At 27.0% G+C, this 17,008-nt stretch overlaps 1 protein-coding gene across 15 annotated transcripts in view; it reads right to left on the bottom strand.

Annotated features, from left to right (window-relative positions):
• Positions 1-277: 277 nt before the first annotated feature.
• Positions 278-17,008, bottom strand: part of LOC129960843 (uncharacterized) — an 83,001-nt gene continuing 66,270 nt past the window's right edge. For 13 of the 15 annotated variants that reach the window (XM_056074522.1, XM_056074523.1, XM_056074521.1 and 10 more), the window contains 10 exons: positions 15,253-15,306; positions 14,285-14,338; positions 12,836-12,889; positions 10,567-10,620; positions 8,328-8,381; positions 6,053-6,106; positions 5,208-5,261; positions 4,345-4,395; positions 4,166-4,237; positions 278-454 (listed from right to left, as the gene is read on the bottom strand). In XM_056074522.1, coding sequence (XP_055930497.1) covers positions 394-454; positions 4,166-4,237; positions 4,345-4,395; positions 5,208-5,261; positions 6,053-6,106; positions 8,328-8,381; positions 10,567-10,620; positions 12,836-12,889; positions 14,285-14,338; positions 15,253-15,306 — 562 coding nt within the window. In that variant the 3' untranslated portion in view covers positions 278-393. The remainder of the gene's footprint in view (positions 455-4,165; positions 4,238-4,344; positions 4,396-5,207; positions 5,262-6,052; positions 6,107-8,327; positions 8,382-10,566; positions 10,621-12,835; positions 12,890-14,284; positions 14,339-15,252; positions 15,307-17,008) is intronic. The other 2 variants (XM_056074533.1, XM_056074532.1) reach the window with 1 other exon arrangement.

Here is a 17,008-nt window from a genome sequence, read left to right on the forward strand (position 1 = left end):
TAAAAAGCTTATCGTTTCATAATTTAATGTTGTTCTCAAACTATATATAAAAATGACATTGAAGATTTATAATCATGAATCAGGTATTCATTGACTACATTTTTTTTTCTTCTGTTAAAAGATTGAGATTGAATCTCATACATAACAGCCAAATCTGAATTTATCACACATACTATGTAATATTTTTGATTTATTTTCTCATGTATTTGTATCGTGTGTCCTAGACTTATTTCATGTACTATAAAAAGATAGCAGAAAAGATTCCAAACATCCATCATTTTACAATTTATTTATCCATAGATGCATGATTATTACAAATACAGTAACTACAGTTGCTACATTACTACAACTAAATGTGTGGCTACAACTGCACACTTAATAATAACTATATAGTTAATCTGATTCGGTTAAATCAATAAGGACCGGCTCTTCTTCTGGCTCTGGATCTGGGATACTGCAAAATAATTGAATAAATAAAAATTAAAGGTCTCATATAAAAGATAACTGGGTACTTCAAAACATCCTGCACTCTTTTATTTATCTTAATTTATTTCATATATGCGAAAGTGAAATTTTGTAATCAAATTTTCACTCATTTCTTGGTGAGTCAGAATTCTAAAATCTTGTAAGTGTCTGTATTCTTGCTTTGGTTTATTTTAGTTTAGTTATATTAACGTCCCGTTGTAAAGCAACACTAGGGCTATCTTGTAGATGTTATGTTATTTTAATATTCTATGAATTTTATTACCAGTAACCCATTTATTAGATTCAATTTTGTTTCCATGAGTGTGGTGCTACCGGATTATTAAGGCTTATTTTACTTTAAGGAATTATTTAAGGTAATATAAAGTTCCAATTAAGGTAATACAAATTTTATTCTCAAAAAATAATAATTTATGTAGAATATTATACCTTATATTACCCTGATGAAAGTACAATTTTTATAAAACTCTTTTATCAGCTCTTTGAAATTATGTATATGTGTCTATTAATAAAATGACTCGGATTTGATTCAAAATTAGCATTTGTTGTTTATTCGATTTTTTATTTAACTTCCCATTTTGAAAGCACAATATTGTAAAGTTCAAGCTGGTATAAAACCGGAACTGCGGAGCTTAATCCCATGCTACGAAAGGCATCTGAACCGAAATCCATTCTCTCAGCTTCGCGTCACAATCTTGCTCCAAAATTGTCTCGCCTTCTTTTAGTCACTCATTTCATAATTCAGCCGCATTCTTTGCTTAAAATCCTTAATAAGAAAAAGTAGTGTTTATTCTCTTCGATATTTTAAATTGAACAATTAAAAAAAATTCAATTTTTCCTTCTTTAAAGTCTTTTTTTTAAATTAAAAGCTAATTCTTTAAATAAATATAATTCCATGCGGAGAATGGTAACTGAATAGAAATCTACTCCTGAATAGAAATCTACAGACTAGAAACTTATTTATTTCTAGTCTGTACCAAGAAACTCTGACATCAATCATTCATTTCTTTCATATGTCAGGAACATTCTACATTTTAAATAAATTTATTTCGAAAGCGTACTTTTTTTTCTTGTTCGTGGCGTTTAAATTTGATTGCAATTCAAAACTACATCCACATTTTTCTTAATTTCTGGTCTACCATTTAATAAGCAGTTTCTAATAATGTATTTTAAATTTCATAAAAATGCATTAAGCTGTTACTAAAGTGTTTTAAATATACGTTCTCCCATATACGTTTTCTTTACAAATTTTGTTAATCTTTAGGCAGTCTAAGTCAAAGAATTCTCACTTAAGATTTCTATTTCGTTTTAAAGTGTTAAATAGCATTTATGGTATTGATATGATTTACATGATTTGCTTACTTATAAATATTATATTAAGCGCACATATATAGATATAAAGAATGAACCGAAAGATCCAAATAATTTTTTAATATAGCAAATTTGCGTTAACAATATTTTTGGATTATTTATTTGTTATTCCGAGCTGATTATTTGAAAATCAATGAAGAAATTCCATCACATACAATCATATCACAAAGCACGAAATTTTTTACGAAATTTCGTTTTTTCATTCATTTTTTTTTTTCATTTTTAATCATTTTTTTACGAATTTAGTCTATTTTCGATCAAAAAAGTATTATTTATATTAGTTTGATAAGCATATTTTTAGACTTGAAACAGTAAACTGATGGATTAAGCTACTTAATAAGAACAAATTTCAATACAAAATTTTCCCCTTCCGTAACTTCTTCATTAAACACAATATTGAAGACAGATGAAATTATTTGAAACCGGATACATCTTATCCTTGTGCTTGTCTCTGACGCCCCTTTTCATTAACCTTAACACTACTCCTCAGTCAGTGTCTTTGTGTGCTCTGCGCTGTATATAGACATGTAAGCTATTGTTAATTACAATTTTCTTTCTTTTTTTTTGTTCCATTAGTGATTAGTTGCTTCCAAGGGATATAATAATTAATCGAATTTTTTGTTATATTTGATGTAACTACAGTGAAAAAACAAAACAAAACAAAACAAAAAAAAAATTCAGATTTAAAAAAAAAAAAATATCGATTACGTTAATTTCAGCATGACATTTAATGATAAAGACAAGTTTTGGGCTCCATACTAATTTTGTTGTTAGAATAATGAAGGCAATGGATTGAAGGTAAAAAAATAATAATATTTTCGGTTTCGGGTTCCAATTATTTCGAAAGAATAATAATAAAAAAAAAATCATCGTGACCATTGTCGTTTTTGTATTAGTAATGTGAAAGGTTTCAGTTCAAAGAACAAAACACAAATATATTGCCAAAACATTCCATCTGCCATACGCCCTGTGAATCTTGGACATAGTGTATATTTTAATCCAATTCCGGATTAATAATATGCTATGAAAACATTAAAAATAGTAATTTAAAAAAAAAATTAATATCTCTAAGGAATAATTTTCATCTTTTACTTTTTTTTATAGATACAATTTCAATTTTACATCCCAAAAAACTAATAAATTTTCATTTTATTTTAGTTTTTTTTACCTTTATTTTTCCTGGAGTAAAATATTTTTTAAGCAAAAGAAATTCAATTTTTCTTTTATTTGAAAAGATTCATTGAAAACTTTGCAGCATACAAATTTAACTATCCAAAATAATTCAAAATACGAAATGCGTACTTAGTTTTATTTCAATATTTATTATAATTTTTTGTGATTTTTATGAAATTTCTTCAAAAATTAATTTAGCAGGAACATTTCACAGATTTTTAAATCGTAATAACTTCGTTTTGAGAAAAAGAATTAAAGATATACTTAGTCCCTCTGAACCCACTCAATAACCATTTTAATATTCATTTCAATATTCCCGTCCCATTCAGTATTCATATAAACATTTACTTTTGAGATGAGACTTTAAAAAGAAATATCATATTTTGGCATTTCGTATTTTTTATTGCAATTTTTTATAAATATTTATGTAAATTTGTCAAAAATTATTTATAGTCAGTTTTGAGAAAAAGCATCGAATGTATAATTTATCCGTCTGAATTGCTCTATGTTCCCTTTATTTAACAATGTGTTTAATAGTTCCATTTAAATTGCATTTAAGCATATATTTTGGTGCTGAATCCCTCAAAATAAATTACACATTTTGGTCATTTTTTTCTCGTATTTGAAAATCCACACTCCTCATATCCCATTCAGTATTCATATAAACATTTACTTTTGAGATGAGACTTTAAAAAGAAATGTCATATTTTGGCATTTGGTATTTTTTATTGCAATTTTTTATAAATATTTATGTAAATTCGTCACAAATTATTTATAGTCAATAATAGTTTCGTTTTGAGGAAAAGCATCGAATGTATAATTTATCCGTCTGAATTGCTCTATGTTTACATTATTTAACAGTGTGTTTAATAGTTCCATTTAAATTACATTTAAGCATATATTTTGGTGCTGAATCCCTCAAAAGAAATTACACATTTTGGTCATTTTTTTCCCGTATTTGAAAATCCACAATCCTCATAACTTTAAATGAATCATCATTATCCTACCTCAATGACCGGGTATATTGATTGATCGGGTTTTCAACAAACGCAGCATGAATACTGTGGACAATTACGAAATGGCTATCATCGGGTAGTACACTATTTCCTTCACTAATAACCTAAAGAAAGAGATTTACCTTTCCGGATCAACTGTATCAGTCACCACGGATAGGAGCATCTCTTCGACGGGGTCAACAAGGACTTCCTCTCTGATTATAAAAAAAAAAAAAAAAGAAAAAAAAAATCATTTCATGCATCATCAAAAGAAAGAATAGTTCGTTTATGCATTTATTCATCAAAATAAAAAAAAATTTACCCTGCAATTGGAGCATTTGCAGATTCCGAGTTTTCCGGAGTTTCATATGTTCTAAAAAAAAGAAGAAATTGCTGCATTCCATAATATCCTTAAGCGAAATCATAGTTCCTTTATCGTCTTATATAATATTTTAAAAAATGAAATCATTATTACAACTTATTAAAATTTTTTCAATGGCAATGTCTTTTTTTTAATTCTATAAAAAGAAATTTTGTTTATATATTTAATTGAAAAATCATTGTCGACTAATCACCATAAAACAAGGATTCCAAATGTCGTCTCGCTTGGTATTGCGAGCACTAGGCTGCTAGATTAGAACTTATTTTCATTTTATTTAACTTGTAATTGTATTCACTTTATTTTTCAATTAATATCTGTTGAAAAGCTGATTAATTAAAAAAAATTCTTTTTATATAAGATGTCTTCAGAAATTTAATCTTAGTAATTAATTAAAAAAAATTTTAATTTCTAAGGACACAGAAATATACACATATAGATTTTAAACAAATCTTCAATGCAATGAGAAATCGCTCTCTCAAACAAATCAGAATTTGTAAAAAAAGGTTAACAAATATTTAATTTAAATTGTTATAATAATTAAATTAGTGTACAATTAAAATATTTCTTCTATTATAACATGGATAATTACAGCTCTTGTAATTAACAGAAATTATTAGCTTTTATTTTAGAGCACGTATAAGGCTGAAAAGAATTAATTTCAGAATATGGTTACTATGCTTCAAATAACGAAGCCACTTTCATTTTATGAAAAAAATAAACTTTGACATAAGAAGAAATTAAATACTATTGTCTCATTATTACTACATTGATTTAAGATAAACAAGCTAGAAAACAGTTTTCACCTTTCTTCTGGTAAAATCTCACATTCTGAGTCGTAGGTAGCTGCAACATTAATTCTACGGAAAAAGAAAAAAAAAAAAAATACTGAGCTAAGTAGTAAAAACAAAATTTAGCATAGGCACTACTTAAAAAATTTTTTATTTTTTCTAGAAAATTGTACTGTTTCAAAAATTATGTTAAGAAATTAATCTTTTCAGTATTTTCACGGGGCATCTCTTATCATTTGCATTTACTTCACTTCTTTGCCATCCTCATTACATCCAACCCTCAAGAATGTCGATATAATAATGGCATTCAGGCCAAAAAACTTTCATTGTACCTCCGAACTTCAGGAATCTACGATCATTTCACAAACTCAAGAAAAGGTTTTTTGATGCGTTTTCTTCGGATGATCAAAAACAAAAAAATATTAAGAATCATATTAAACATACGAATACCGACACGTCGAATATCTTAGTTGTTTAATTATTATATTATATCAAATTAGACAGCAGCAGATTGCCTATTCCAAGATGGCCCTTGTAATTTTAAACCTAAGGCCCTCATTCTTAAATTCATCTTCTGTGTAAGATTACATGTCACACAGAACAGCGAAAAAAGAATGTTTGAAAATCTCGAAATATAAAATACATCTTTTTATTTTAATATTTATGAAGAATGTTTCTTCTAAATTGAATTCAATTTTCACAAAAATTACCACACCTGGAAGCCGCTTACGACTGCCTAAATGAAAGGAGTAACATATGTATTGTGAAAAAATTAAATTCTGATATAAGAAAAATTAAAATGCGAAGAAAATGAAAAGTTTTTTCTGATTAAAATAAATATGCTATCAAAAAGATTTTACCCTGTAGATGTAGAAGGTTGATCTTCTTCCATCATATAATTATTTGAGGTTTCTCTACAAAAGAAAAATAATTTAAGTATTAAAAATTGAAACAAATTTCTTTGCATTTATTCAATTTTCTGAAACTTAATTAAATTAAAAAATTTCTTTTCTTTTTATTTTAACCTGTTTACTTTATTTTTATTCCTGAAATACAATGCCGTTTTTTAAAATCCAGAAAAATTCTATTGTTTCAATATTTGACATTTCTAGCTGGCAACATCTGTAACCCACAAGTAAAACTACCTAAAAAATCAAAACTTAAAACCCAGATTTATTTCAGTATTTAAAAAGAATCTTTCTTTTCAAGTTCAAGCCATTTTTTTAAAAAACCTCTTAAATTTAAGAAGGATTATGCTTCATTATAAAAATAAATTCTGACATGTCTTCTTTATCATGCTCATTACCTCCAACCCTTAGGACTGTCTATTTACCAATGGCACCCAGGCAAAAGAATTTCATTCTACCTCTGAGCTTTAGGAATCTACCTTCGTTTTATAGATTGAAGACAAGCATTTTTTATGATTTAGCTTTGAATGATGAAAGACAAAAATTCTCAGAATCATATTAAACATACGAATACCGGCACGTCGAATAGCCTGCTTCTTTGATTATTATATTTTCTCAAATTAGAAAGCAGCAGATTGCATATTCCAAGATGGACTTTGTAAAATTAAACAAAAGGCCCTCATTCTTAAATTCATCTTCTGAGTAAATTTACATGTCACACATAACATCGAATAAAGAATATTTGAATTTCCCTAAGCCACCAAAAATTTATGTATGCATTGCACGCTTACAAGGCTGATCTTCGACAGAAAAAGATATCAATGCGTCGTGGGGCAAATATGTACAAAAATATTCAGTCATAAAACTTTGATCTTGAAAGATTTAATTAGATATAACTTTAAAAACTTGTTCATAGAAATATTTCTTAGCTGTACTCAAACTCTTTCTAAGGCCAAGGGAAATATGCATCCCACACATTTATCAATCTGTGTTCTCAAAAATTCTGACAAATTTTTCAGTAAGATCTGAACTTAGATGCTTCAGTTAATTATTTTGTACTAAATGGTATGTCTTGATTTGTTACTTTGTTATTAGTTAAACAAATTAATTCATTTTTAAAATTAAATTTATTTAAGAAGCTAAATGAAACATTTTCTTAACCTGTCTCAATCCCAAAAACATTAAAAAGTATCATGACTAGGAAAAAACGTTCCTTTGAAAGTTTAAAGTGATATATTGGATGAAACATCTTATTAATTATAAATTAATGAAAACAATATGTTCAATCGGAAATATGTTACTTTTGAAATACATTATAGTTACGAAACATTAGTGTCCAAAACGATTTAATACAGTGATGGGAGCAATAAATTCACAATGAAGATTTCCGTTAGAAAGAGAATCAATAAGACTAAAGAAAGAAAATGTTGCTTTGCGGCTGAATATAAATTATTGCAGAATTAATTTACACCTAAATATTCACCATATAAAAGAATAGTCTCATTTTTTTAAAAATGTATAAATTGTTACCTCGTAGTATGACTACGCTGACCAGCTTTAAAATGTTTGAGATATCATGGATGCCAGTAAGAAAGGAACATTGCTAAATAAAAAAATATTTTTCGAAAGCGAAAAGAAGTCTTCCTGTACCAATTTTAATATTACTCTAAAAATTAATCTTCTTAAATCATTGTTTGATGAGTGACTTATTTATTGGTGAGATATTCCGTGATATTTTAAAAAGATATCTTGCTTCATATATTTATTAGCAAATTTTATATCCAGCTATAAACTGTAAGACAAGATTTTCAAGCCTTGTATATAGCACTGAACTTCCAATTTAGAACTTAATTTAATGTACTTTTTACTCTTTTCATTTTTCTGTATTCATAATATATGTTTTTTTTTATAAAAAGTACATTTTCACTTTATAATAGCTGATTTCCGTCACAATGGACAGTTACAATTTTAGGAATTTTAGGAGTAACATATTTTTTTTTTCTTAGGAAACACAAATATACGCTTAAACATTTCAAATAAATCTTCATTGCATTGGGAAATACTCATTGAAACGAATCATAATTTTCTGTTTATAAAATGTTTAATTGAAAATTGTTTTTAAAATTTAATTAGTGTACCATTAAAAATAAAATATTTAATAAAAATTAAAGTGCGGCATGTTAACGTTTTTGTAATAGAGATAAACTTGATATCAAATAGACTTTACTCTATATATGTATAAGGTTGATCTTCTTCTGTATTGGCATATTCAGAGGATCCACTGCAAAAGACAAATAATTTAAGTATTAATGTCGAAACAAATGTCTTTGCATATATTCAATTTTCAAAAACTTAATTTAATTAAAAATTCCATTTCTTTTTATTTTAATCCTTTTGATCTATTTTTATTTTTACTGAAATAAAATGCGATTTTTTAAAAATCAGAAAAATTTAGTTGTTTCAATGTTTGACATTACTTGCTGGCAACATCTGAAACCGACAAGTATAACTACCTAAAAATCGCATAATAAAATACGTTCCTAGATTATTTTGTTTAAAAGAATCTTTCTTTTCAAGTTAAAACCCTTTTTTGGAAAACCTTTTAAATTTAGGAAGGAATATGCATCATTGTAAAAATTAAATTCTGACATCTCTTCCTCATCATCCTCATTGCCTCGATTTAACTTGGCATCCAGGCAAAAAATTTTCATTGTTCCTCCGAACTTCAGGAAGCTACCTTCGTTTTCAATACTTCTGACATGGAATTTTTATGACTTATCTTTGGATGATGAAAAATAAAAATTCTCAGAATTATATTAAACATACGAATACCAGAACTTCAAATAGCCTAGTTTGATTATTGTATTATCTCAAATCAGAAAACAGGAGATTGCATATTCCAAGATGGGCTTTGTAATTTTAAACCAAAGGCCCTCATTCTTAAATTCATATTTCGTTTAAATTTACATTCTACACATAACCACGAATAGAAAATGTTTGAATTCCTCCTCACCCATCAACAATTTATGTATGCACGAGGCATGCTTTGCGACTATATATATATATATATTATTGTAGAATTAATTTACTTATTTTTAATGTACTTTTTACTCTTTTCATTTTCTGTATTCATCTTATATATATTTTTTTTTCATAAAATACTTATTACATAAGAAGTAGCTCTTCACTTTATAATAGCTGACTTCAATTATAATGGATAGTTATAATTTTAGGAATTTTAGTAGTAACATATTTTATTTTCTTAGGAAACACAAAAATACGCATTAACATTTTAAATAAATCTTTAATGCATTGAGAAATACTCTCTCAAAGGAATCATAATTTTCAGTTTATAAAATGTTTAATTGAAAATTAATTAGTGTACCATTAAAAATTTTCTTCTCCTATTATAACCTGGAGAATTACAACCCTTAAGAATTCTTATGACAAAATTAAGTGAAATTATGAAAATTTATTTTAGAGAATCATTAATTTCAAAATTCGATGACGACTGCTTCAAATTAGGAAGCCACTATCATTTTATGAAAAAATAAACTTCGACATATGAAAATGTTAAACACAAATGTTTCATTATTACTACGTTGATATAACATGCTAAAAAACAATTTTTAAATCTCTGCTGATGAAACGTGATCTTCTGAGTCTTCGTTCGCTACAACACTTGTTCTACTTAAAAAAAAAAAAAATACAGAGCTAAGTGATAAAACCAAACTTTAGCGTAGGCTGTATTTCCAAAAAAATTAATTTTTTAAGAAAATAGTACAATTTTAAAAATTATGTTAAGAACACAATCTTTTAAATACTTTCATGAAATATCTCTTATCGATTGTATTTATTTCACTTCTTTGTCATCCACATTATATCCAATTCTCAGGAATGTCGATTTAACAATGGCATCCAAGAAAAGAAAAAAACTCATTCTAACACCTGACATCAGGAATCTACCACCCTTTTCCAGACTGCCGATAAGGATCTTTTATTCCTTGTCTTTGAATGATCAAAAATAAAAGTACTCGGAATCATATTAAAATTATGAATACCGACAAGTCGAATAGCCTACTTGTTGGATTATTTGATTATCTCCAATTAAAATGCATCAGTTTGCATAGTCTAGATGGGCTTTCAAATTTTAAACCAAATGTCTTCATTCTTAGATTCATCTTCTGCATAAGATTACATGTCACACATAGTAGCGAACAAAGAATATTTGAAAAGTCTCGAAATATAAAGCGGATTGTTTAATTTTAATGTTTATAAAAAGGTTTCTTCTAAATTCAATTAAATTTTCTCAAAAAATACCTCATCTGGAAGAGGCTTAAGACTGCCTTACTATAAGAAATAACAAACGTATAGTGAAAAAATTAAATTCTGATATAATAAAAATTAAAGTGCGGCATGTTAATGTTTTTTTAATAGAGATAAACTTGATATCAAATAGACTTTACTCTATATATGTAGAAGGTTGATCTTCTTCTGTATTGGCATATTCAGTGGATCCACTGCAAAAGACAAATAATTTAAATATTAAATGTCGAAATAAATGTCTTTGCATATATTCAATTTTCTAAAACTTAATTTAATTAAAAATTCCATTTCTTTTTATTTTAATCCTTTTTATCTATTTTTATTTTTACTGAAATAAAATGCGATTTTTTAAAAATCAGAAAACTTTAGTTGTTTCAATGTTTGGCATTACTCGCTGGCAACATCTGAAACCGACAAGTATAACTACCTAAAAATCGCATCCTAAAATACGTTCCCAGATTATTTTGTTTAAAAGAATCTTTCTTTTCAAGTTAAAACCCTTTTTTTGGAAAACCTTTTAAATTTAAGAAGGAATATGCATCATTGTAAAAATTAAATTCTGACATCTCTTCCTCATCATCCTCATTGCCTCGATTTAACTTGGCATTCAGGCAAAAAATTTTCATTATTCCTCCGAACTTCAGGAATCTACCTTCGTTTTACATACTTCTGACAAGTATTTTTTATGTTTATCTTAGGATGATGAAAAATAAAAATTCTCAGAATTATATTAAACATACGAATACCAGAACTTCAATTAGCCGAGTTTGATTATTGTATTATCTCAAATCAGAAAACAGGAGATTGCATATTCCAAGATGGGCTTTGTAATTTTAAACCAAAGTCCCTCATTCTTCAATTCATATTTCGTTTAAATTTACATTCTACACATAACCGCGAACAGAAAATGTTTGAATTCCTCCTCACCCATCTACAATTTATGTATGCACGAGGCATGCTTTGCGACTATATATATATAGATATATTATTGTAGAATTAATTTACTTATTTTTAATGTACTTTTTACTCTTTTCCTTTTCTGTATTCATCTTATTTTTTTTTTCTTCATAAAATACTTATTACATAAGAAGTAGCTCTTCACTTTATAATAGCTGACTTCAATTATAATGGATACTTATAATTTTAGGAATTTTAGGAGGAAAAACATTTTTCTTAGGAAGCACAAATGTACTAATAATTATTTTAAACAAATCTTCAATGCAATGAGAAACACTCTCTCAAACGAATCATAATTTTCAATTTATAAAATGATTGATTAAAAATTGTTTTTAAAATTTAATTAGTGTACCATTAAACATTTTCTTCTCCTACTATAACATGGAGAATTACAGCCCTAAAGAATTATTATTTCAAAATTAAGTGAAATTATCAACTTATATTTTAGAGCACGTATAAAGCTGAAAAGAATAAATTTCAAAATTCTATGACGAATGCTTCAAATTAGGAAGCCACTTTCATTTTATGAAAAAATAAACTTTGACATAAGAAAATGTTAAACACAAATGTTTCATTATTACTACGTTGATATAACATGCTAGAAAACAATTTTTAAATCTCTGTTGATGAAACCTGATCTTCTGAGTCTTCGTTCGCTACAACACTTGTTATACTTAAAAAAAAAAAAAGAAATACAGAGCTAAGTGATAAAACCAAACTTTAGCGTAGGCTGTATTTCCAAAAAAACTAATTTTTTAAGAAAATAGTACAATTTCAAAAATTATGTTAAGAATACAATCTTTTAAATTCTTTCATGAGATATCTCTTATCGATTGTATTTACTTCACTTCTTTGTCATCGACATTATATCCAATTCTCAGGAATGTCGATTTAACAATGGCATCCAAGAAAAGAAAAAAAATCATTCTAACCCCGGACATCAGGAATCTACCACCCTTTTCCAGACTGCCGATAAGGATCTTTTATTCCTTGTCTTTGAATGATCAAAAATAAAAGTACTCGGAATCATATTAAAATTATGAATACCGACAAGTCGAATAGCCTACTTGTTGGATTATTTGATTATCTCCAATTAAAATGCATCAGTTTGCATAGTCTAGATGGGCTTTGAAATTTTAAACCAAACGTCTTCATTCTTAGATTCATCTTCTGCATAAAATTACATGTCACACATAGAAGCGAACAAAGAATGCTCGAAAAGTTTCGAAATATAAAGCGCATTGTTTAATTTTAATGTTTATAAAAAGGTTTCTTCTAAATTCAATTAAATTTTCTCAAAAAATACCTGATCTGGAAGAGGCTTAAGACTGCCTTAGTATATGAAGTAACATACGTATAGTGAAAAAATTAAATTTTGATATAATAAAAATTAAAGTGCGGCATGTTAACGTTTTTTTAATAGAGATAAACATGATATCAAATAGATTTTACTCTATAGATGTAAAAGGTTGATCTTCTTCTGTATTGGCATATTCAAAGGTTCCACTGCAAAAGACAAATAATTTAAGTATTAAATGTCGAAACAAATTCATTTGCATATATTCAATTTTCTAATACTTAATTTAATTAAAAATTCCATTTCTTTTTATTTTAATCCTTTTTATCTATTTTTATTTTTACTGAAATAAAATGCCATTTTTTAAAAAATCAGAAAAATTTAGTTGTTTCAATGTTTGACATTACTCGCTGGCAACATCTGAAACCCACAAGTATAACTACCTAAAAATCGAATCTTAAAATACGTTCCGAGATTTATTGTTCCCAGATTATTTTGTTTAAAAGAATCTTTCTTTTCAAGTGAAAACTATTTTTTTAAAAACCTTTTAAATTTAAGAAGGAATATGCATCATTGTAAAAATTAAATTCTGACATCTCATCCTCATCATCCTCATTGCCTCTGGAATGTCGATTTAATTTGGCATCCAAGCAAAAAAATTTCTTTGTTCTTCCGAACTTCAGGAATCTACCTTCGTTTTCCATACTTCTGACAAGGATTTTTTATGCCTTATCTTTGGATGATGAAAAATAAAAATCCTCAGAATTATATTAAATATACGAATACCAGAACTTCAAATAGCCGTGTTTGATTATTGTATTATCTCAAATCAGAAAACAGGAGATTGCATATTCCAAGATGGGCTTTGTAATTTTAAACCAAAGGCCCTCATTCTTCAATTTATATTTCGTTTAAATTTACATTCTACACATAACCGCGATCAGAAAATGTTTGAATTCCTCCTCACCCATCTACAATTTATGTATGCACGAGGCATGCTTTGCGACTATATATATATATATATATATATTATTGTAGAATTAATTTACTTATTCCTAATGTACTTTTTACTCTTTTCATTTTCTGTTTTCATCTTATATTTTTTTTCATAAAATACTTATTACATAAGAAGTAGCTCTTCGTTTTATAATAGCTGACTTCCATTATAATGGATAGTTATAATTTTAGGAATTTTAGGAGTAACATATTTTCTTTTCTTAGGAACCACAAAAATACGCATTAACATTTTAAATAAATCTTTAATGCATTGAGAAATACTCTCTCAAACGAATCATAATTTTCAGTTTATAAAATGTTTAATTGAAAATTAATTAATGTAACATTAAAAATTTTCTTCTCCTATTATAACATGGAGAATTACAGCCCTTAAGAATTCTTATGACAAAATTAAGTGAAATTATCAAAATTTATTTTAGAGCACGTATAAAGCTGAAAAGAATTAATTTCTAAATTCGATTACGACTGCTTCAAATTAGGAATGCACCTACATTTTATGAAACAATAAACTTCTACATAAGAAAATGTTAAATACAAATGTCTCATTATTACTATGTTGATATAACATGCTAGAAAAATTTATTTACCTCTCTGTTGATGAAACATGATCTTCCGAGTATTCGGCCGCTACAACAGTTGTTCTACGTAAAAAAAAAAAAAAAAAAAAGCAATACAGAGATAATTGTTAAAACCAAACTTTAGCATAGACTCTATTTCCAAAATAATAAACTTTTTAAGAAAATAGTACTGTTTCTAAAATTATGTTAAGAAATTAATAATTTAAATTTCTTTATGAGATATCTCATTTCATTTGCATTTACTTCTCTTTAATTAAGATAAACAGGCTAGAAAACAAAAAAGAAAAAAAAGAAAGTACTATTTCCAAAATTATGATAAGAAATTAATCTTTTCAATATTTTCACGGATCATCTCTTATTATTTGCATTTACATGACTTCTTTGCATTCCTCATTACTTCCAACCCTCAAGAACGTCGATTTAACAATTGTATTAATGCAAAAAAAATTTCATTGTACCTTCGAACATCAGGAATTTACGTTCGTTTTCCAGACTACCGACAATATTTTTTGTGCCTTATCTTAGGATGATCAAATATAAAAATCCTCAAAATCATATTAAATATTCGAATACCGGAACGTGGATTAGCTTAGTTGTTTAATTATTATATTATCTAAAATTAGGAAACAGAAGATTGCATATTCCAAGATGACCTTTGTAATTTTTAACCTAAGGCACACAATCTTAAATTCATCTTCTTGTAAATTTACATGTCAGACATAACAGCGAACAAAGAATGTTTCAAAAGTCTGGAAATATAAAGCGCATTGCTTAATTTTAATGTTTATATAAATGTTTCTTCGAAACTGAATTCAATTTTCTCAAAAATTTCCTCATCAGCAAAAGTAATAAGATTGTCTTTCTGTAAAAAGTAACATACGTATAGTGCAAAAAATAAATTCTGATATAAGAAAAATTAAATTGCGGCAAGTAAATTTTTTTTAATAGAGACGAACATGCTATCAAACAGATTATACCCTTTCGATGTAGAAGGTTGAGCTTCTTCCATTAGGGTAACAGTTGAGGATACTCTACAAAAGAAAAAAAAATTAAGCATTAAATGTCGAAAACATTTCTTTGCATTTCTTCAATTTTATAAAATTTAATTTATTTAGAAAATTTCTTTTCTTTTTATTTTAGCCTCTTTCTCTCTATTTTTATTCCTGAAATAAAACGATATTTTTTTAAAAATCAGAAAAAATGTAGTGGTTTCAATGGTTGGCATTTCTCGCTTGCAACATCTGTTACCTGCAAGTATAACTACCTAAAAAATTATACCTTAAAATAAGTACCCAGATTTATTGAATGTTTAAAAAGAATCTTTCTTTTGAAGATAAAGCCATTTTTAAAAACCTTTTAAATTTCAGAAGAATTATGCTCTCATTGTAAAAATTAAATTCTGATATCTCTCTATCATCCTCATTACCTCCTACCCTCAAGAATGTCGATTTAAAAGGGCATGCAAGCAAAAAAAAATATTGACCCTCCGAACTTCAGGAATCTACTTTCTTTTTCCAGCCTGCGGACAAGCAGATTTTGTGCCTTATTTTTGGATGACCAAATACAATACTTCCTATGGAAAACATACGAAAACCAATCGCCTAGTTGTTGGATTATTATATTTTCTCAAATTAGAAAGCAGCAGATTGCATACTCCTAGATGACCTTTCTAATTTTAAACCAAAGGCCCTCATTCCTAAATTCTTTTTTTCCGTAAATTTACATGTCACACATAACAGCGAAAACCGAATGTTTAATCCCCCCAGCCAACTACAATTTATGTATGCATTAGGCATGCTTACAAGGCTTATCTTCGACAGAAAAAGATATCAATGCGTCGTGGGGCAAATATGTACAAAAATATTCAGTCATAAAACTTTGATCTTGAAAGATTTAATTAGATATAACTTTAAAAACTTGTTCATAGAAATCTTTCTTAGCTGTACTCAAACTCTTTCTAAGGCCAAGGGAAATATGCATCCCACACATTTATCAATCTGTGTTCGCAAAAATTCTGACAAATTTTTCAGTAAGATCTGAACTTAGATGCTTCAGTTAATTATTTTGTACTAAATGGTATGTCTTGATTTGTTACTTTGTTATTAGTTAAACAAATTAATTCATTTTTAAAATTAAATTTATTTAATAAGCTAAATGAAACATTTTCTTAACCAGTTTCAATCCCAAAAACATTAAAAAGTATCATGACTAAGAAGAAAAGGTCTCTTGAAAATTTAAATTGATATATTAGGTAAAACATCTAATTAATTATAAATTAATGAAAAAAAAACGTTCAATCGGAATTATGTTACTTTTGATATACATTATAGTGACGAAGCATTAGTGTCCAAAACGATTTAATACGGTTATGGTAGAAATAAATTCACAATGAAGATTTCCGTTAGAAAGAGAGTCAATAAGATTAAAGAAAGAAACGGTTGCTTTGCGACTGAATATAAATTATTGTAGAATTAATTTACTCCTAAACATTCACCTGACAAAAGAATAGTCTCATTTTTTTTAAATGTATAAATTGATACCTCGTAGTATGACTACGCTGATCAAGATAAACTTTAAAACGTGTGAGATATCATGCATGCCAGTAAGAAAGGAACATTGCTAAATTCAAAATTATTTTTCAAAAACGAAAAGAAGTCTTCCTGTACCAATTTTAATATTACTCTAAAAATTAATCTTTTGAAATCATTGTTTGATTAGTGGTTTATTTATTGG

Source organism: Argiope bruennichi, chromosome X2, assembly GCF_947563725.1.
Source record: "Argiope bruennichi chromosome X2, qqArgBrue1.1, whole genome shotgun sequence".
NCBI classification, from domain to species: domain Eukaryota; kingdom Metazoa; phylum Arthropoda; class Arachnida; order Araneae; family Araneidae; genus Argiope; species Argiope bruennichi.